This window comes from Girardinichthys multiradiatus, chromosome 4 (genome assembly GCF_021462225.1).
Source record: "Girardinichthys multiradiatus isolate DD_20200921_A chromosome 4, DD_fGirMul_XY1, whole genome shotgun sequence".
In the NCBI taxonomy this organism is placed as follows: Eukaryota; Metazoa; Chordata; class Actinopteri; order Cyprinodontiformes; family Goodeidae; genus Girardinichthys; species Girardinichthys multiradiatus.
Genome location: NC_061797.1, coordinates 10,470,658 through 10,493,049, shown reverse-complemented (window position 1 = coordinate 10,493,049; position 22,392 = coordinate 10,470,658). Strand labels below are relative to the sequence as shown.

The 22,392-nt window shown below is 40.8% G+C and overlaps 1 protein-coding gene across 1 annotated transcript in view; it reads right to left on the bottom strand.

Moving 5' to 3' along the window:
• Nucleotides 1–271: 271 nt before the first annotated feature.
• Nucleotides 272–22,392, bottom strand: part of abcc12 (ATP-binding cassette, sub-family C (CFTR/MRP), member 12) — a 39,252-nt gene continuing 17,131 nt past the window's right edge. The window contains exons 16-33 of the mRNA XM_047364158.1: nucleotides 21,857–21,929; nucleotides 18,907–19,110; nucleotides 14,241–14,375; nucleotides 13,962–14,064; nucleotides 13,477–13,527; nucleotides 12,144–12,242; nucleotides 11,936–12,039; nucleotides 9,376–9,555; nucleotides 9,066–9,292; nucleotides 8,828–8,965; nucleotides 7,433–7,622; nucleotides 7,255–7,344; nucleotides 6,969–7,158; nucleotides 6,716–6,875; nucleotides 6,542–6,620; nucleotides 2,802–2,915; nucleotides 1,795–1,959; nucleotides 272–1,715 (exon numbers count right to left, since the gene is read on the bottom strand). Of these exons, the coding sequence (XP_047220114.1) occupies nucleotides 1,599–1,715; nucleotides 1,795–1,959; nucleotides 2,802–2,915; nucleotides 6,542–6,620; nucleotides 6,716–6,875; nucleotides 6,969–7,158; nucleotides 7,255–7,344; nucleotides 7,433–7,622; nucleotides 8,828–8,965; nucleotides 9,066–9,292; nucleotides 9,376–9,555; nucleotides 11,936–12,039; nucleotides 12,144–12,242; nucleotides 13,477–13,527; nucleotides 13,962–14,064; nucleotides 14,241–14,375; nucleotides 18,907–19,110; nucleotides 21,857–21,929 (2,419 nt within the window). The 3' untranslated portion in view covers nucleotides 272–1,598. The remainder of the gene's footprint in view (nucleotides 1,716–1,794; nucleotides 1,960–2,801; nucleotides 2,916–6,541; nucleotides 6,621–6,715; nucleotides 6,876–6,968; nucleotides 7,159–7,254; nucleotides 7,345–7,432; nucleotides 7,623–8,827; nucleotides 8,966–9,065; nucleotides 9,293–9,375; nucleotides 9,556–11,935; nucleotides 12,040–12,143; nucleotides 12,243–13,476; nucleotides 13,528–13,961; nucleotides 14,065–14,240; nucleotides 14,376–18,906; nucleotides 19,111–21,856; nucleotides 21,930–22,392) is intronic.

The following is a 22,392-nucleotide window of genomic DNA, read 5'->3' as shown; positions in this document are numbered from 1 at the left end:
TTTACTTGCATATTTGTGTAGAACTTGTGTCTTGTCAGAGTTGCCATGACTGTTTTAATGTTCTAATTTTCTCAGTGGCTTTTAAAATTTTTTTTATTTTGGTTCTTTAGTCTTCTTTGCTTAGATCCCCCAGCTGGGGAGGCACAGCAAGTTCACCTTTTATTTTCAATTATTTTTTTTGTCATGGTGTAACAAGGAACAAAGAGACATCTGTTTCTTCCAAGAACTGCTGCAACGCCAAACCATCAAGAAAGGTCAGACAAACCAGAGATACAATCAAGAAATTTAAGAGCTGGTGAACAAAGAGGAGTAGTGAGCAATTCATAAAATGACAAATATAATTACTACTTTGTTTGCAGTTTATTATAAGAATCATTTCATAAAAAGAGCAAAACCTCTGAAGAGTTTTTATAAGCAGAATTATGTGCCAACTAAAGTCCATGTAGTTATTCCTCTAAAAGCGCCTTCAGAATGTACAAGTGTATAGCGCCATCATGTGTCCTTCAGCCAGAGGACAACAGAGGCTTTTTGTGTTCAGAAACCAGTTTTTTTCAGAGAATCACAGAGACCATGTTTTGTGTTTGTTTGTGATGTAAAAATGAAATCACAGTACCTCCACATCTACTGATCTAATGCATTCCAGCTCAGAAATACATACAAGAACAATCAGATGTATTAATTTGATGTTGACGCATAAAGATCAAATAGAAAACATAGCTGAAGCAAGAAGCATGATGAGGACAACTGATGATAATTTAGTGCAACCAGCTCTTTCTCTTTCTTGGTTACTATTTGGTTTACAAATGAAATTTACAGCAGATTGCATTTCTTTCTCAGCTATAATAAACCCTCTAGCCCTAAACTCGCAGGCTTTCAAAAGTATTCATGCCCATTAAACTTTTCCACATTTTGTTATTGTTCCAATCACCCTCTTTAATGTATTTTAACAGAATATTATGTGACACAAAGTAGTGCATAGTGGGGAAGTACAGCTGCAAGTATTTTGGGGTATGTCTCTACCTGCTTAACACATGTAAAACCTGAATTTCTTTCCCCTTCATTCTTTAAAAAAATAGTTCAACTCAATCAGATTGGATGGGGAGTTTATGTAGGTTACAAATTTGCAACATTTATTGCTACTTTGTTCCAGCAGCACCATTGTATATGTGGACAGTCAGTAAACATGGCATGTCATTTTTACTATGCACAACAGTCTTTTATGTCATCAAAAGCAATAGCAATTTAAAACTTAGGCTTTCATGTCTTATTCCGCAACACATTCAACCGTTTACATGTCATTTGAAATGTGACAGGAAAACACTGTACTGAAATAAATAACACTGTGGAACAAAGATCAGTGAGAACATCATCATTGTATTGTAATATATATACACTGCTATTTACACAGTTAAGAAAACAGAAATAAAGTAAAATGTATTATTTCTCTCAGTAAAACACAAATCTGATCCTTTCTTCTCTGTCACACCTGGTTTAGGTTCACCTTCCCATATTACAGTATTACAGTACTGAGTGACATAAGGCTGTGTGATAGAGAACTGTTATTATGAGTTACCAGTTACTGCAAAGCAGCTAGTAGGCTAGACAGTGCAGCTCTGGATGTTTTTTGCGTTCACAGTATTAGCAGCAGTGAGGAGTGAAGAAAACAAGGAGTCTGGTTTTTGTTTCAGCACGTCTGGGGGGCCCAGTTCTGCTGCCTGAAAGACACAACACCAAACGAGTCAGGGATAAGACTCACGTAAAGTCTAACTTTGTATATTCATGACTGTCGGTCACCTTTCCGTTTTCCATGACCAGAATGCGGTCTGCATGCATCACAGTGTTGATGCGATGTGCGATGGTGAGCATGGTGCAGTCATGGAAGGCCTCTTTGATTGTGTTTTGGATCAGAGCATCTGTCTCTGAATCTATGGAGGCTGTGGCCTCATCCAGCAGAATGATCTGTCAGACAAGGAAGACATGATTTTTCACATTTTCTCACATTGCGAAAAAAATACAGTGATTGTAATGTATTTTCTCTGGGAATTTCATATGATAGACCAATAAAGTAGAGTAAAAATGTAAAACATGACACATGGTTTGCACATTTGATTGCAAATCCGAACAGCGTGCTGTGCATTTGTATTAATTCATCCCCCCGAAACCTTGTAGCTTTTGTCATGTTTGTCTTTACCAGCACATCGAGAGACTGACATTTTTGAATGTTCTTCTTTGCAGAATTGGTCAAATCAGATGGAGCATATCTGTGAACATCCATCCTTGGGGATGTAACAACATAAATTTTCAAGTCTAGCCAAAGATTCTTAATTAGATTGAAGTTTGTACCTTGACACAAGTGTAGACTTTGACTGGGTCATTCTAACACATACGCATTGACTCATTCTTTTTCTGAGTCTTTCGTAGCCTTTAAGTAGTTTTCTTTCAGGGTCTCCATATACTTTGTCTTACCATCAGCTTAGGACCACTTTCCTGTCCCTGCTGAAAACAACCATCCCCATAGCATGATGCTGCCACCAATATGTTTCAGTTGCTATGGTGTGTTATGAGTTATTTGCAGTTCATGTCTTCCTCCAAACAAAATGTTTTGTACGTAAGTCAATTTATTCACTTTCGGCCTCATCTGAAAAGTGTCATTATTCTTGTTTAATTTTCTTTAAGTTGCTTAATTATTCACCACGTTCTTTTAGTCTCTCAAAAACCGCAGGAATTTAATGTGACATTGCTAAAGCAGCATGATTACTCTTACAATGTGCATAGGAATATGAATTCACATGTATGCAGACCTTGGAGTTACGAAGAAGTGCTCTGGCCATGCATATTAGTTGTCTCTCTCCAACAGAGAAGTTTTCTCCATTCTCCAACACTGCAGCCTCTAACTTTCCCTCTAGCCTGGAGATCTGAAGAAACACAGTCATATTTAACACTTTATCTTCTTTTATAGTTACCACATAGCCTTTCATAGACAGAGCAAGCACAAAGCAATTCTTATAAAGTTGAAATTTCAAGCTTATTTATTTCAGGTCTAGTCTTTAATTTTAATTTTATTTCATTTGTGAAGATTAACAAATGAAATTTCATTCAAGACATTTATTCCTGCATTTTTGGGATTTAACAAATTTGAATAAAAAGATGAGATTACACAGGCTTCACTCCTTTGTAATGCTACCATTTATTCTGATAGTGTTTTAGCACAGAGATTACCATGTCCAGTTATCCCTGAAATCCTGCTTTCAGGTGTTTAACACATTGATCCATCTTCATCACATGTGTTGGCGCAGGTGAAAACCCACAAAGGTTTATTTCCAAGGAGATGAGTTCCCTTCTTGTTGATTCAGTCGACTAAACGGTTCTTCATAATTTTCCCTCTTGGACGGATGAGAAGTTTACCGTTTTTTTTTTTCCTTGAGTTGATCACAGATGCGTGCCCCCCTTTCATTTTCTTCAGACCTGATCCATCCTCAACCGGTGGAGAGCAGAAATCAACATCAAAGTAATTTTGTTCTTTTTTTCATATTAAACCGGATAGGTGCATTTAGAGGTCTGGGCAGGATGAGGCATAGTAAAGGTGATTTATAATCACCAGTAGTTAATTCAAGGTATTAACTTGTTGCATCCAATACTGATGGAAGTATTTTATGCTGAGCTGTGTTTTGATTTGTCAGGCCGATCCCAAATCAGCCAGGAGTTAGAAGTTGGACTTTTACAAGTTTTCATTCAAAGTAACTGTGGTCTGGGCCTCGCCAGACCACTCTTTGTTCTAGTTTTATTACTGGAGTTTTTCCACTGAGTTCCTGCCTTAGAGTTTATGACTCTTTGTTCGAGATTTGGGGCGTTCAGCTGTATGGCTAAATGGGCGTGGCCTCACCGTTTTCTCAGCTGATCGCTGCAATCTTGACATCAGCACAACAGGAGGACTTCTTTCCATTTAACCCAAATTACACATTTTGTCCATAAAACTGCTGGTTTGATCTTCATAGACACTAAATCCGCATGTATTTTTCCTTCATTATTATTGTTAGGTATCGATTTTGTGTAGAATAGTGCTTGTTAGTTAGGTGAAGGTTTTTGGACCAGAATAATGGTATATCAGGATTATTTGGGTTCAATAAATCTTTATATATATAATTAAGAGAAGCGTTTGTGTTTATTTTGTGCAAGAGTGATTTATCTGTCAAAACAAGGTCGAAGTTCCCCCACCTTCGGTGAAGTGGTTGAATAAACAGTGACAGTTGGTGGTTTTAGTTAATAATCTGTCATTATTAAAGAGCTTTGAGCCCGTAATCACACCAGAGGACATCTCTGATTTCTATTTGTAAGTAATGATTTTTGGTTAAGAAATAAAAAAAATTCAAATTATGATTTTAAATTATAATTCTTGATGAATATTAATTAATCAATAATCATAATCCTTACACACATAAGATCTGGAAGATTTGTAAATCTTGACAAATGTTTCCCAGATTAATCCTTTATCCATGTGGTTGTTTCAGCTGTTGATGATCCTGAGTGTTCAGATTACCCTTGCCTTCTTGCCTTTTTTAACATTCTTGTGCACCATCCCAATTTAGATTTTCCAAAACAAAATGTATAAAAATGTTACTTCTAAGCAGACTAATACTTGCCAGTTAGTGTAGCACTCCATTTGTAACTTGGATCAACTTCAGTGGTTCTCAAACCTATTGAAAGTATTAAAGCTTTCTAACTACCAACAGATTAAGACATTTCCACACAGGTTGATTGTTTTTTGTTACAAAAAAAAATGATTCAAAAAAGTTCCAAGACAGAGGATTCACCAACAACAACCTCAACAGTGGTGGCAGTGGTAGGGGTTTGTCCTGTAACTGGTGGGTTGCTGGTTCAAATCCCCGCCCTGTCTGTCACAGTCGTTCTGTCCTTGGGCAAGACACTTTACCCACCATGCCTGCTGATGGCGGTCAGAGGGCCCGGTGGCGCCTGTGTATGGCAGCCTCACTTCTGTCAGTCTGCCCCAGGGCAGCTGTGGCTACAATGTAGCTCACCACTGTCAGTGTGTGAATGAGTGGATGAATGGGTGGATGACTGATTGTAGTGTAAAGCGCTTTGGGGTCTCTGGGGACTTGATAAAGTGCTATACAAGATCAGGCCATTTTCCATTTACCAAAACTTAAAAACAGCTGCAAAAACTTTTTATTTGCACTTCTGGCAGTTTGTTCCTCAGTAAATCTATCCCAATGCATGTACATTATGTACAGCTTTTGTTTAGACATGATCCTTCACTGTTTGAATGCATAATATACAAAGACTTGTACTATATTTGCCTAAAGTATTCGCTTGTATTCCTTTACACACATGGACTTGAGAGACATCCCATTCTTGATCCAACTTCTAAAAAACCAGCTCCTCGATATAATCTCGCCTGCACAAAACCTTACACCAGGCACGATGCAGTCAGCCAAGTCAAGTTAAAAAGGCTACTCCCAAACCCAGACAGGACCCAGCATGATTGGTCACTCCAGAGAACACATCTCCACTGCTCTAGAGTCCAGTCGCAACATACTTTACGCCACTGAATGCAATACTTTACATTGCACTTGGTAATGTAAGGCTTGGATGTAGCTGCTAAGCCCTGGAAGCCCAATGCATTAAGCTCTCTGTATCCTATTCTTGAGGTCATCTGAAGAACACATGAAACTTGGAGAACTGTAGATTGGAGGTCTGTGCACCAAGATGTCTACCTTTGCGCTCTTTTCAGCTTTTCAGCTTCCGCTGAGTGTGGCCTTCCACTAAGTTGCTGAGGTTCACCCATTTCCAATCACCTTCACTTTGTTATAATACCACTAACAGTTAACTGTGAAATATTTAGTAAGGAGGACATTTCATGACTGTGCTTTGTAGAAACAATATGTTTGCCTGAGAGTTTGACTCTATACACCCTATGGCTGTAAAAGGGTTTGGAACACCTGAACTCATTGATTTGGATGGCTGACCCAACACTTTACTAACAGCATATTTTGCTAACAGGAGTTGGTCATATCATTGGTCAACTCCTGTGTAATCATGTGTAAAATGTGTAATCCTTCTGGCTTCCAAACTTGCAACTACAAATAGATAAGTTGTGTTTGGGTTATTATCAGAGCCAACCTCAGAGGTCAATGGGTAGCCACCCATACTTCACAGGTCACTGTTGTCAGCTTCAGGTTTTCCTTGTCAAAATCTTTCTCATTGCACTTTGTGGTGGAGTAGTATATTTGAAGCAAATATCAAAGTGCTGGCACTGCTCATGCTTTTGATTATTTTGGTTTAGAAGCTATACATTATAGCCAATTTAGCATTTACCTTGTAAAACAATGATATCAAAATCTTCTCTGAGTACCAATAAAGGCAGGAACCACAGAGGATTATTGCTTAAAGGACAATGGTAATGCTTTAAGTCAGAGTAGAGTTAATATTTGTATGACAAAGGGTTACTAGTCCAAAGTGTCAGTAAATGTTTCTATAAACTAAAGAGAAGAGGTCCAAAAAGTTGTGTGCTTTAGTAACATACCGAGTCCTTCATGTAGGTTTTCTGAAGCACTGTCCAGATCTCCTCATCAATATAGTGATTAAAGGGATCTAGATTGTACCTGTGGGTAAGTTTAGTCGGTAAGCTTGAGACTGTTCCACAACAGTGAGAAATAAACACGATTGTTTTTAAACCAGTTGGGTGAGTAACTGGTACCTGACTGTGCCAGTAAACAGCACAGGGTCCTGGGGGATGATGGAGAGTTTGCTGCGCAGATCCCGCAGGCCAATGGCTGCAATGTCCACGTTGTCTATGAGAACGGTTCCTCCTGCTGGCTCCACCAGTCTGAACAGAGCCACACCTAAAGAGGATTTTCCTACAGACACAAGTCACAGAGAGAGAGAGAGGGATTCTGCTCTGTAACTACGCTCACAATGTATGAGAAACCCGTTTGTTCTGGATGACTTACCAGAGCCTGTCCTTCCCACTATGCCCAGTTTCTCTCCAGCTTGGATGAGGAAATCAAGTCTGTTCAGGACAATAGGTGTGTTCTCTCTGTACCTCATTTTGTATTCCTGGAAGGTGATTGCTCCATTTTTGGGCCAGCCATCAGGGATCTGAGCCTCCTTTATGTGTCTGGGGGCCTCAGACTTACAGGTCTGTAAGTGCAATAAAAATCCCTTTAGAGAACAGCAATATTACCAGAAACCTCAGTGGAAGATGAAGTGGTTTCTCAAAAAGGTCAGGATTCTTACTGTGATATATTCCAACAGCCGTTCCACCGAATTGAACCGGGCCTCCACTTCAGTTGACTGTCTCACTACATACTGGAGCATGCCCGTTAACTGGTACACAAACACAACTCTGTGTTGCTAAAAGTCCTAGGAATCGAAAGCGAACAAAAACCCAAACCTATTTACAGTCCAGATTTACCTGTATGGTGTAAGACATAGCCAGGCCTTTTAAAGATTGATTAATGACATCACTGCTGCTGAGGACCACAAACAGAGCAACTAACAGAGTCATGGAAGCAGCCATGAAGTCCAACCAGAAAGAGAGCCAGCGTGTGCCGGAGTGAAACAGTAGGTAGTGATTGGAGTTGATGTCGTTCAGGGATTTGAACCTAGAGTTTGACAAAGAGAGGCAAAAGGTTGTTCACACAAAACGTAAACAATTTGACAAAACCCTAAAGTTTTCCCACCCCTTGAATTCTATCACAATAAGCAAACCTTGATGTACTTTATTTGAATATAAAAAACAATGCATATTTGTCATGTTTAATACATGGTTTATGAAATCCTTGACAAATTCTGAAAGAGTGGTGTACATTTGTATTCAGCCACCCTGGATCAATACTCCTCTCTTTCCAGCCTTTTGAAATATGTCTCTACCAGCTCGGTACATCTTGAAGCTGACATTTGTCACATTTTTTTCTTTGCAGAACAGCCCAGGTTCAGTCAGACTGGATGAAGAGCCTTTGTGGACAGCAATCTTTAGACATTGCTGCAGATTCTGAACAGGATTTAGATCTGAACTCTAACTAAGTAATATGGTAACATGTAAACCATTCCATTGAAACTCTAGCTGTATATTTGGAGTTATCCTGCTGGAAGGTAAACCATCAGTCCAGATTTAGGTATTTTGCAGACACTAAAACGTATTTAGCTCCATCCATCTTCCTGTCAATTCTGACCAGTATCCCTGTTCCTGTTAAAGAAGAGCATACCCACAGCATGATATGATACTACTGCCACCACGTTTTACTGTGGGATGCTATGTTGAAGGTGATGGGCAGTGTTACCTTTCTGCCACACATAGTGTTTTTCATGTGTCAGTTATTTTTTCTCATCTGACCAGAGCACCTTCTTCCACATTTTTGCCTGGTTCCCTAATGGCCTACAGTGGTTTTCTAAACTAATCTTCCATAGAAGCCAGATTTGTTGGTTGATCAATGCCCCTGAGCCGATAATTTCTGACTCTACTGTATATTTACTAATTAGAGGATTTCCCAGAGGCAGTTGGTTGCACTGGGTTTTGTTTAGGGGTATCAGAGGAAAGGGGACCGAATTCAAATGTATGCCACACTTTTTAGGTTTTTATTTGTAAAAACTTTCAAAAGCAATGTATCATTCCCCCTCTATGCACAATGTTCCACTTTGTGTTGGTCAGTCATATAAAATCCCAATAAAAGATACTGAAGTTGACGGTTATAAAATAAATAAAATGTAAAAAGGTATAATGGGCATAAATACTTCTGCAAGGCCCTGCATCAAGAAGTCTGTCAAAGAGACATCAAATGATTTTCTTGCGATGGGTAAAGTATCTTACAGTTTTATGTGGCTGTCCCTTATGTTGTAGGCATGGATGGTGCTAAGGCCCTGCAGGGTGGAGGTAGTGAGAGAAATGCACGGAGAGCGGCTGATATTCTCCATCTTCTTCATCTGACGAATGCTTCTCTGAAATACACTGAAGGAAAATCACATATTGCATTAGAGAAGAGATTCTTTAAATCTGCACAGTTGTCCAGCTTACTGGTCCTACAATCACCTGACTGACGCCAACTCACAAGAGAATGAGGGTGAACAAAGCACCCATGATCACCACAGCTGCCAGCATTGCAGGGAAAACAGAAGCGATGATGATGATGGTGAATGTGACGAGGAGACAAAACTGCAGGAAGGGGTCCATGTGGAGAGGAAGCACAGAGTCCAGCTCCTCCTGATCTTTAGCAAAGCGGTTAAGAATACGTCCAGTAGGCGTTGTGTCAAAGAAACTCATTGGGCTGGCAAGAATCTGGGAGGAAAAAAGCAGTGTATTCACTTTTGACACGGAAACTTTGAATTTGATGTCTGTTAAGTATGGATTTTCTGCAGTACCTTTCTGAACATCCTGTCATGGAGTGTGCAGGCAGCTCTTAGTGTAACATGAGTGTAAAAGAAGCACTTAATCACAGCAAGTACCAACGTGACAAGGATCATCACTCCATAAATCATTTGGTAGAAGTCAAGGCGTGGATTGTCAGAGGCATTACCCGGGTTTGTTGAATTAGTTGACGACTATATGAAAAGAAAAAGAGGATATTAGGAGGCCAATAATGACTGTAAATAGGTGTATTATATTTACGGTAAATATACAGGTCCTTCCCAAAAAATTAGCATATTGTGATAAAGTTCATTATTTTCCCTAATGTCATGCTGAAAATTAAACATTCATATATTTTAGATTCATTGCACACTAACTGAAATATTTCAGGTCTTTTATTGTCTTAATACGGATGATTGTGGCATACAGCTCATGAAAACCCAAAATTCCTATCTCACAAAATTAGCATATCATTAAAAGGGTCTCTAAACGAGCTATGAACCTAATCATCTGAATCAACGAGTTAACTCTAAACACCTGCAAAAGATTCCTGAGGCCTTTAAAACTCCCAGCCTGGTTCATCACTCAAAACCCCAATCATGGGTAAGACTGCCGACCTGACTGCTGTCCAGAAGGCCACTATTGACACCCTCAAGCAAGAGGGTAAGACACAGAAAGACATTTCTGAACGAATAGGCTGTTCCCAGAGTGCTGTATCAAGGCACCTCAGTGGGAAGTCTGTGGGAAGGAAAAAGTGTGGCAGAAAACGCTGCACAACGAGAAGAGGTGACCGGACCCTGAGGAAGATTGTGGAGAAGGGCCGATTCCAGACCTTGGGGGACCTGCGGAAGCAGTGGACTGAGTCTGGAGTAGAAACATCCAGAGCCACCGTGCACAGGCGTGTGCAGGAAATGGGCTACAGGTGCCGCATTCCCCAGGTCAAGCCACTTTTGAACCAGAAACAGCAGCAGAAGTGCCTGACCTGGGCTACAGAGAAGCAGCACTGGACTGTTACTCAGTGGTCCAAAGTACTTTTTTCGGATGAAAGCAAATTCTGCATGTCATTCGGAAATCAAGGTGCCAGAGTCTGGAGGAAGACTGGGGAGAAGGAAATGCCAAAATACCAGAAGTCCAGTGTCAAGTACCCACAGTCAGTGATGGTCTGGGGTGCCGTGTCAGCTGCTGATGTTGGTCCACTGTGTTTTATCAAGGGCAGGGTCAATGCAGCTAGCTATCAGGAGATTTTGGAGCACTTCATGCTTCCATCTGCTGAAAAGCTTTATGGAGATGAGGATTTCATTTTTCAGCACGACCTGGCACCTGCTCACAGTGCCAAAACCACTGGTAAATGGTTTACTGACCATGGTATCACTGTGCTCAATTGGCCTGCCAACTCTCCTGACCTGAACCCCATAGAGAATCTGTGGGATATTGTGAAGAGAACGTTGAGAGACTCAAGACCCAACACTCTGGATGAGCTAAAGGCCGCTATCGAAGCATCCTGGGCCTCCATAAGACCTCAGCAGTGCCACAGGCTGATTGCCTCCATGCCACGCCGCATTGAAGCAGTCATTTCTGCAAAGGGATTCCCGACCAAGTATTGAGTGCATAACTGTACATGATTATTTGAAGGTTGACGTTTTTTGTATTAAAAACACTTTTCTTTTATTGGTCGGATGAAATATGCTAATTTTGTGAGATAGGAATTTTGGGTTTTCATGAGCTGTATGCCAAAATCATCCGTATTAAGACAATAAAAGACCTGAAATATTTCAGATAGTGTGCAATGAATCTAAAATATATGAATGTTAAATTTTCATCATGACATTATGGAAAATAATGAACTTTATCACAATATGCTAATTTTTTGAGAAGGACCTGTATGTACATATGTCTTTAATGGTTTTCTTTATGTTTACAACTGGTTACATTGTACATAGATTCTGACACTGAAGGCATCAAAACAGTGAATGAACACATATAGAATTATGTAGCAAACCAAAAATTGTAAAAGAACTTTAAATATGCTATATTTTAGAATCCTTAAAGTAGCCGCCCTTTGCTGTGATGACTGAACTATTAACCTTTGGGCGTCTCTCATTGAACGTCTGGGAAGTTCTTTCAAAACTCTTTGGAAAACCATTTCTGGTGATCACCTCACGAAGCTCATGAAGAGAATGCTGAGAGTGCATAGTAAAGCGTGGCTATTTGGAAGAATCTAAAATATAAAAATGTTTTGAGTCATTTCACACTTTTTGTTTACTTTATAATTTCACATTTCATTGCTTTGTGTTAATTCATAGCTTTGTTACCTTTGGTGAGAATCTACAATGTGAATAGAAAATAAAGAGAACCATTGAGTGACAAAGTGTATCTAAAACATTTGACTGGTGTAAATGAACTACATCCTTATTATCAAAGAACCTGCTGTACTCTTTTCCTCTTTTGATGTTCTAGTCCTTAGGAGAAAATCAGGCAGGAAAAGGCTGCTTAATGCTTCTCTAGTCATAAGAGTTGTGATTGAGGTAAAATATATGGTGTGTGACAGGAAGGAGAAAATTATTGGATTCTCACTCCATCTCCGTTCCCCAACCAGTAGCTTAGCCACCAGTTGCTGAAGGCGGTGGATCCGATCATGAGAACTATGATCAGGATGGTGAGGAAGGTGATGATGTACCCTGCAGCAAAACAGTTTCACCAAATATAACCAACTGGGCAGATAATATCTGAACAACATCACTGCTGAGTCTTGTTGGTGCATATGTTTCTGTGTGTATCACACCTCCAACTGCCTGGCAGTAGTGGTAGTAGATTCTCCAGGACACAGATCCTTCTGTGGAGGACTCCTGACTAACCAGTTGATCTCCAGCCGTCGCGGCAGCTTAACAGGAACAAAACGATCATATAAAACCTGTCTGATTGAAACACCTTCCGTTTACATAGTCTAATACTGTATGTGTCATTATTTTTGCAGTTTATTTTATTTTTTTACTTTATCCATTCTTTATGCTACTTCTTTCATCAACCAGAGGTTGTCAATAACCTTTTCTGTTTGCCTTTTTTTCTGTATTTATTTGCCCTTCTCATCAATCGTCAAACTAATGAGGACTTTGAAAGTGTTATGCCAACTTTACAGTAACTTGTTAGCAGCTGGAAGTAGGTTTTTCTAAGGTGCTGCTGGATGTCTATGGCAGTGTTGTATGTGTTATCCTGCAGCTGCTGGTTTATTTGCATGTCCTTTTTCTTTAGTTAAAAAGTTTTCTATTTGAAGGTGAAATCTGAAATGATGAAGGTTGAGTTTAACTTAAAAACATCCACTGTCTACCAAAGATGTTTTCCATATCTGTTTGAAATCAAGAGCAGAAAGTTTGATCTGACATAACCTGGCTTTTTTAAAAGTGCTACAGAAGAAACATTCTGTATTTTTTAAAAATGCTGTCAGACATATATTTGATCCCAATACCTAAATATTTCAAATGAGTGCTTACATTATGATATAATACAAACAATTTTAGATTAAAAGTTGGCTCCACATTGTCAAAAAACAACCAATATTCATAAATAAAGGAAATCCAAATCCTGCTCATGACACGCATTAAAATAGTTGAGAAATGCAATTGGCATTGTTGATTCCTATTGCCCTCTCTGGGGTAAATTCACTACTCAATTTGCACATGTTGAGCAGGTGCAAGCGAGAGTATAATTCTTAAACTACACGGATCTGCTTATGAAATAGCATGAGAAGCAAAGAGCATATCTCTGCAGTCTGCCCTCATTTGGACATAAGGCACACAGTTGGGGGAAAACAAACCCATATTAAAATATAATGATGTAAACTGCGACCAGAGAAAATAATGTCTGATTCAGCAAAGATGCAAATTTCATCTTGAAGATGCTGGTTTGCATCTGTAAGTATTCAGAGCAATCTGCTTCATGAAGCTATTGCAGAAAAGAAACAGATATTATGCATTGTGTATTGAGTGCAGCTTTCTGAATCTGCCCCATTGTCTTTAAGGTTCCAGCCCACCATACGGAAACTGTTCTATATTGTTGGTCTGGACCCTAAAACCAGCTGTTGGGTCAACATCAGAATTTACTGACTTCTGTTTACTCACTCTTTTGGTCCGCTGTCGTCCCATCATCATTTTCATCTGACATATCAAATACTGAAAAAAAAAACAGAGATGTTATTTTATTGATCACCACTATGGCTGTTATATAACTCAGGTATTAACATAACTAGCTTATGTGCTGCTCTTAAGGATACAAACTACTTTAGCAACTAAGTTAACTCTGCCCTTAGTTGTTGTCATCTCTCTACTGTACATTTGAAAAAGCACAAAAAAGGTAAAATTAAAAAATGACAATATTTACATACTAATAGGAGATTTAGATTTGGTTTGTTGTGATTTTAACCCCATACCGCTTCTTACTTATAGCTGAGTATTTACTCTTTCTGTTTATATCAAGTGCACAGGAACAAGTAGAATCAAATGATTAATTAATCCTACTCCCTGAACTACCTCTAGGATTTTATTCCTTTGTTTTCCATTCTCTAATACTAAACTTAGGTACAAAATTATGTTCTTTGTTTTCATACCAGGATTCACTATCCCGCTGTCAGAACGCTGTCTGACCTCATTCAGCTCAGCAGCCTCTTTGGGCGATGGCTCCTCCTCCTCCTCCTCCTCCTCCTCCTCCTTCTCCTCCTCCTCCTCCTCCTCTTTCTGCGTCTGACGTTGACAAGAATAAAGAACCCAGTGGTTTCAACTTGTTTTACAGCTGATTATACTATTTATTGTGCTGAGCCAGTAATTAAATAAAACTGAAGTGAAGAGGGGCAATATTTGGTTAATAAAAACATTTGTGATGCTCTTACTTTGGACTGTTCCATCTGGTAGTTGTTGATGAGCTGAGCGTAACGTCCATTGGCTTTCATCAGCACCTGGTGATTCCCAGCCTCCCTCACCTCACCATCTTCCAGAACCAGGATGTCATCACAAAATTCCAGATACTGGAACATATAAGCCAAAAATAATCAGCTACAGGCCTTTTTAAAATGTGCGTATCTACAGAGGAGTGGCAAATAACAATCAGATGCCTCCTTTTGCTATGTGATTTATTTATACTCTTTGGATCTAAAAAAGTCTGTTCTGTGTGTCGCTCTGTAATACACTGGTAACCAGTTCAGTTTGTACCCCACCTCTCTCCCAATGACCACTGTAGATAAGATACCCTGCATGGACAAGCAGATGTAAATGGACTGAATTTATATAGCATTTTTCTTGTCATACTGACCACTGAAGATTTACACCTGAACATTTATTTATACACAAATCAGAAGACAACTTAAATGCCTACTTAAGCTGGAATCAAACCCACAACTTCTGGATTGCCAGACAACTACTTTCCCCACTGAACCACAGTCGCATGGATGGATGGATGGATGGATGGATGGATGGATGGATGGATGGATGGATGGATGGATGGATGGATGGATGGATGGATGGATGGATGGATGGATGGATGGATGGATGGATGGATGGATGGATGGATGGATGGATGGAAAGAAAAAATGCCATGTTCGTCAAAGTTCCACAGAGCTGCATCGCAACACCGTTTTCAGAGGCAAAGTGAGAAACTTGACTGCCCTCTGCCTCTTTCTTACATGGTGTGTGTCTAACAAAGCAAAAAACGACACAATATAAAATGTATAGGAGCCTCCTCCCCAGGTAAAAACGTTTGATTTTATGTTGAGAAAAGTGGGCCTGAAAGCCTAGAGTGCATTCATTAATTTCAGTCTGTAGTCCAACTTTTCTTTACTTTTTTTTTACTTCCCTTTATCATGGCACTGCAGTGTACTTTTTTTTTTTTTTTGTCACTGCAAGGTACTTTTTTTTTTAATAGTCTTGTTGCAAATGTGTTGAAATGTGTCCAAATAAACTTGCCTTGCTTATATCCTGAAGCACCATATTAACTCACAAGGAGGCAGCAGAACCTAATTTGAGGGCTCATGCTAGCACACAGTGAACCATACTCACACTGGCACACATTAAGACATAAAGGAAGTTAATATGCTGACTTAGGTTTGGAAGCAGCCCCACTGTCTTTTAACCAAACTCTCCCTTGCCCTCAACCTGACCTTATCTTATCTCTTTTCCTCCTCTGAATCCCATAACCCTTATCACTTTTTCTACTTCGTAGTCTAATTCTTCTCCATTCACTCCTCTTTGTTTCAGGTCCCATCTGAGGGGTCCTAAGTTGACTTGGTAAAAGGCCTATTTCCTGCAGCGTGCACCAACATGCGGAGTGTCCTCCCCTTAAGCCTTCATCAGCAAGTCTCCCTGGAATACTCATCTTCTTCCCCTTTTTCTTCAATAAACATTTAAAGTCACATCAATGTCTAGTGGTCCTTGCAAGTGATAATACCTAACTGGCATTTAATTTTTAATACATCTGAAAATATTTAACAAAAACGTTTACATTACTTTGTACAGTTAAACCAGACTTTGAACTTTCAGCCTTCCAGTTGTGGGTGGGAATAATAATACAGAGGGTGGATTTTTGAACTTTGAGTATTAGACATACAGGGTTTGGACAATGAAAGTGAAACACCTGGTTTTAGACCATAATAATTTATTAGTATGGTGTAGGGCCTCCTTTTGCGGCCAATACAGCGTCAATTTGTCTTGGGAATGACATATACAAGTCCTGCACAGTGGTCAGAGGGATTTTAAGCCATTCTTCTTGCAGGATAGTGGCCAGGTCACTACGTGATACTGGTGGAGGAAAACGTTTCCTGACTCGCTCCTCCAAAACACCACAAAGTGGCTCAATAATATTTAGATCTGGTGACTGTGCAGGCCATGGGAGATGTTCAACTTCACTTTCATGTTCATCAAACCAATCTTTCACCAGTCTTGCTGTGTGTATTGGTGCATTGTCATCCTGATACACGGCACCGCCTTCAGGATACAATGTTTGAACCATTGTATGCACATGGTCCTCAAGAATGCTTCGGTGGTCCTTGGCAGTGACGCGTCCATCTAGCACAAGTATTGGGCCAAGGGAATGCCATGATATGGCGGCCCAAACCATCACTGATCCAACCCCATGCTTCACTCTGGGCATGCAACAGTCTGGGTGGTACGCTTCTTTGGGGCTTCTCCACACCGTAACTCTCCTGGATGTGGGGAAAACAGTAAAGGTGGACTCATCAAAGAACAATACATGTTCAATACATTGGCATGAGTGACCAAAGGTTTGGCTATAGCAGCCCGGCCGTGTATATTGACCCTGTGGAACTCCCGACGGACAGTTCTGGTGAAAACAAGAGAGTGGAGGTGCACATTTAATGCTGCCGTGATTTGGGCAGCCGTGGTTTTATGTTTTTTGGATACAATCCGGGTTAGCACCCGAACATCACAAAGACTTGCTGTCTTGGTCACAGATGCGCCAGCAAGACGTGCACCAACAATTTGTCCTCTTTTGAACTCCGGTATGTCACCCATAATGTTGTATGCATTTCAATATTTTGAGCAAAACTGTGCTCTTACCCTGCTAATTGAACCTTCACACTTTGCTCTTACTGGTGCAATGTGCAATCAATGAAGACTGGCTACCAGGCTGGTCCAATTTAGTCATGAAACCTCCCACACTAAAATGACAGGTGTTTCAGTTTCATTGTCCAACCCCTGTAACTGCACCCTGCAAATCTGAACAGTGACTTAGTGGCATATTTTCAGACTCCAGGTTGTTAAATTTGCTTGTTACATTAGACTAAAATCCAAAATCTCAGGCTAAGAAAAAATAACTATTTTCATGATCTTCATCTTTTAACAGCTTGCTATAGGGGTCTTCAAAGTAGGTCATCTGCCTCCATCTCACACTTTCCTAACACCTTTCTCTTGTCACCCCAACCCTCTGCATACCCTTCTTTATTTCACTGTTGTTGCTCTCTACTTACAATATCCAACAATCTTCAGTCTCTCTACCCTGCCTCCACCCTCATCCTCACTTTTCTTGTGCATTTCCAGTTACTCCAGATCAGTGGTCTGGACGCAGAAAGGCTCTGGTCCAGACCGCAAAGTATTTTCTCATTTTCTATGTAGATATAAACATTTGTATTCCTGCCGGCTGCCGTGTCTGACTTTTGAACTGGAGAGACGGGCAGCTATGTGGGTCAGCAACAATCTGGTTCAAATTCCAAACCTGCTGGTGGTGGTAATGCACCACATCATTGTATGCAGAAAATGACAAAGAAGAAACTTTGCGGGTCCTTGAACGCGGGTTGCTAAGTGAGAGCTCACGCTTGCTGACAGTACAATGACTTGGTGATGAGTGAGTAAAGAAGATAGCTTTGTCAAACAAATACGTAACTATGAAAATCACACATTTAAAGATGAATGGACAGAAGCATACGCTTTCCTTTCAACATTCGTAGAGTGTAAGGCACAGTCTGCCTAGGATGTTCTGAATCAGTTGGATTTATAGAGTGGAAATCTAGAGAGACAATATGAAACCAAACATAAGAACTTCAACCAAAGCTATCCGCCTGGGTCTGACTGTAGGACATGGAGAATACACAAACTGAGGGGGACAGTATAAGCGAGCTACACGGCTGCTAACACAGTCTCTAACAGCGCAACAGCGAGCATATGAGTGTTCACTACAAGTACAGTGGATTTTAGGAAAACACAAAAACCCTTTCACTGACTGGGAAATAAAAAAATACTGCATGGAAGCCGTGGCTGAAATACTTTAAGATGGAAAAGAAAGACAACAACTTAAGGAAAAGGTTAAGAAAACTGCCCTGCTTGCCACAAGCACAACAAGGAGATTAGAACTGTTCTATGAAGATGTACTGACCCAGCTCCACTGTGCCATTCAAAGTCCATTTAATATTGCTACTGAAATTGGATTGCAGTTTTCTGTTCAGCAGATGACTTCATGGGCATATGAAAAATTCTAGCGATAATTAAATGTTAAATAAAAATTAAATAAAATATTTGTGTCAGTTGATTTAAAATGTTTGAACCCCAAAGTGTTTGGATGATGATGGTAGTAGACCTCCTGCTATTTTAGTTGGGGATCCCTGCTCTAGATGGTTGACGCCAGGCACTTTGACTCCACCATCATTAATACTTTTTGCAGCTTCACTGTTCCATTGGTCTTTGCTACATTGTTACATTTTGCATTTTTATTGTCAGTCATTTTCTATACCGCTTCTTCCATAGTGGATTGAGGGGAAGCTGGTGCCTATCTCCAGCAGTCTATGGGCGGGAGGCAGGGTACACCCTGGACAGGTAGCCAGTCCATCGCAGGGCAGCGCAAAAACAAATTTAGAGAAACCAATTAACCTAACAGACATGTCTTTGGACTGTGGGAGGAAGCACCCGGTGAGAACCCACGCATGCACGGGGAAACTCCATGTAGAAAGACCCCCGGCCGGGAGTCGAACTAAGGACGCATTTTTATTGTGATTTCACTAATTAATTTAGGTTACAACACTGCTACAGTATACAATAAGCTCTATGTGGTCCAACCTGTAGTTGATGTGTGACAAGTATGACAGATTTTCCTTGAAGCTCTTTCTTTATGCATTCTTCAAAGATGTACTTCCCCACATGGGCATCAACAGCAGACAGCGGATCGTCGAAGAGGAAGATGTCTTTATTGGAGTAGACAGCTCTGGCTAGGCTGATCCTCTGCTTCTGTCCTCCTGACAGATTCAGCCCCCGTTCTCCAATCTGACAACAAAACAGAAGAACTATCACACATTTTGCCACAACACATTTTTAAAAAATCCACTCTTTCGATAAACTTACTGAAAATTGGGCACTCCACATACAAGTACAGCTCAAAAATGTTGAATATTGTGAAAAGGTTCAATAGAGTATTTCGAGCCCCTATTCTTGAAATTTTTATGATTGAAAAGCCAAAATTCAATGTCTTAGAAAATTTGAATATTGTGAGAAAGCTGAAAACTGTATTCATAAAGATTTGAGTCAGTAAAAGTGTGCAAAGAAAAGGAGCACCAGCTACAGGGATAATGGCAACCATGAGAGGATTTTTAAGCAAAATCCATTCAAGAATTTGGGGGAGATTCACAACTAGTGGACATTCACATGGGCTATAAATGTTACATTCTTCGTGTCAAGCCACTCCTGAACTAGAGACATTGTCAGAAGCATTTATCCTGGGCTAAGGAGAAAAGAACTAGACTGTTGCTCAGTGGTCCAAAGTCCTTTTTGGAATTGCAAGTAAATCTGACTTTCATTTGATAATCAAGAGCCCAGACTCTGGAGGAAGAGTGGAGAAGCACAGAATCCATGTTGCTTAAAGTGAACAATGTTCTCTACCTCTATTGTTGATGTGGCCACTCGTAGCTGCAGCTTTAAGGTCTGCCGTACCTGTCTTGGCAGAAATCCCCAAACCCGGTGGTGGACACTGTAAGGGATGCGGTCAAGCTGAAAAAGGATTCCCATCGAGCCTGGCAGCTGACAGGTACAGTGAGGCCAAGAGCGCTGTGTCCCGAGCAGTTGCAGAAGCAATGAGCCTCAACCTGGGACATTGTGGAAGGAGTACTTTGAGGATTTCCTCAACCCTGCCGAGACTGAGGACTCGTCCATCACCCAGGCCAAAGTCACCGAGGTGGTAAAAAACTCCACGGTGGCAAGGTTTCAGGGTTAAATAAGATCCAGCCAGAGTACATCAAGTCTCTCGATGTTGTGGGGCTGTCAAGATTGAGGTGCCTCTTCAACAACCTGTCAGGGACAGTGCCCCTGGACTGGCAGACCAGTCATAAGAAGGGAGATCAGAGGGTGTGTTCCAATTACAGGGTGATCTCACTCCTCATCCTCCCCTGAAAGGCCTATGCCAAGGTGTTAGAGAGGAGAGTTTGGCCGATAGTTGAACCTCGGCTTCAGGAGGAGCAGTGTGGGTTTTGTTCCAGTCGTGGAACACTGGAGTAGCTCTACACCCTTCGCAGGGTGCTTGAGGGTTCGTGGGAGTTTGCCCAACCAGACCACATGTGCTTTGTGGACCTGGAGAAGGCATTAAACCATGTCCCTCGTGGAGGCCTGTGTGGTGTACGCCAGGAGTACCAAGTCCCTTTATTAGGGGACATTTTGTCTCTTTACAAGTGGAGCAGGAGTCTGGGTTGCATCGCCTGCGTTAATTTGGACCTGTTGATGCATGTTGGACTCCAACAGGGCTGCCCTTTGTCAACGGTCCTGTTCATAATTTTTATGAACAGGATTTCTAGGTGGAACCAGTTGCCGAAAGGTTCTGGTTTGGTGATTTTTTCTCTGCTTTTTGCGGACGACGTGTTTCCACTGGGTCCCTCCAGCTAAGACTGCACTAAGAATTCACTAGGGCGGTTTGCAGCCGAGTGTAAAGCGGCAGGAATGAGAAAAAAAAGTTGAGGAGTTTTGGTATGTCAGGGTCTTGTTCATGAGAGAGGGGCAAATGGAGTGAGAGATGGATCTGTGCAGATGCCGCAGTAATATGGACGCTGTGCCGGTCCGTTGTGGTGAAGATAGAGCTGAGCCGAAAGTCAAAGCTCTCAATTCACCTGTTGGTTTACGTTCCTACCCTCATCATCTATGGTCATGAACTCTGGGTCATTACCAAAAGAATAAGATCCTGGATACAAGCGGCTGAAATGAGCTTCCTCTGCAGTGTGGCCAGGCACATCCAGGAGGGGCTTCGAGTAGAGTCGCTCCTCTTCCACATCGATAGGAGTCAGCTGAGGTGGCTTGGGCATTTGTTTCAAATGCACCTGACGCCTCCTTCGGGAGGTGTTTCAGGCACATCCTACGGGGAGGAGGCCCAGGACACAGTCCAGAACACGCTGAAGGGACTATGTCTCTGGCATAAGAACCTTGGGTTCCCTCTAGAAGAGCTGGAGGAGGTGTCTAGGGAAAGGGAAATGGGGGTGTCTCAGCTGAGACTGCTGCCCGAGTGGCTCAGTCCCGGATAAGCGGAAGTATAATACATATATAGTACAAGTATAATATCCTTTTATCATTGATCTTATGTAATATTCAAATTTTCTGAGACACTAAATTTTGGGTTTTTATTATCTGTAAGCCACAATCATAACAATTGCAGGAAAAATAGGCTTGCAATGTTCAGTCGATGTGTAATGCATTTACTGTATATGATGCATATATTTTTTACCAATATTCTGTTCTATTCAATTTTTTATTTTTTTTTTGCTATACTTGTACTTTTTTATTCTGATTTTATTGAATAAGCATATACATCAGCATTTACAAAGAGAGAGTACTGGCACCCTTAAAGTAATCTGGTCAGAAGTTTAGGGGACTAGAACTGTAAAGTTGGGGGAGTATGTTTGAGTTGCTAATTTCAGACATGTGAGATCAAGCAAATGTGTGCATCAGCATAAAAGAGCTGTCGGCATGAGGTGGAAAGAAAGGGTCAGGTCCAAAACAGGACACTAGGGAGGAATAGGTTAAAGACAGCACTTGCCTCAGTCTGATCTCCATATGGCAGTACTTTAAGGTCAGGTCTGAGGCTGCAGACATCCACAACTCGGTCATATCTGCATAAAGGAAAGGTTTCAGTCTGACACTGCTGTGAAAAACAATTTGCTCCAGACAGATTTCCTTCTTTGCCCTTTTGTTGCTCTTCTATGTTTCCGATCAAACACAACTTAATATCAGACAAAGATTACCCAATTAAACACAAATTTTACATTTGTATTTACTCAGGTCATCCTTGTTTGATAATAAAAAGAAAAACATCTAAAGCACTGCGGGCGTCACTTGTTTGGTCAGTGGTCATGATGCAACAATAAGAAAGAGACTGAGCAAAAATAACATCTACAGGAGGGGTTCAAGGCCAACCCACAGAAGACCAAAAAAAAACATAAAGGCACATCTAACATTTGCAAAAAACATTTTTATGTTTTTGGAAGGCGTGTATCCTGTTGCATCTGGCGTAAAACTAACACAAGAATATCCTGTAGGGGAAAATCCAGCCATCAGTTTCTGACTTTAAGCTCA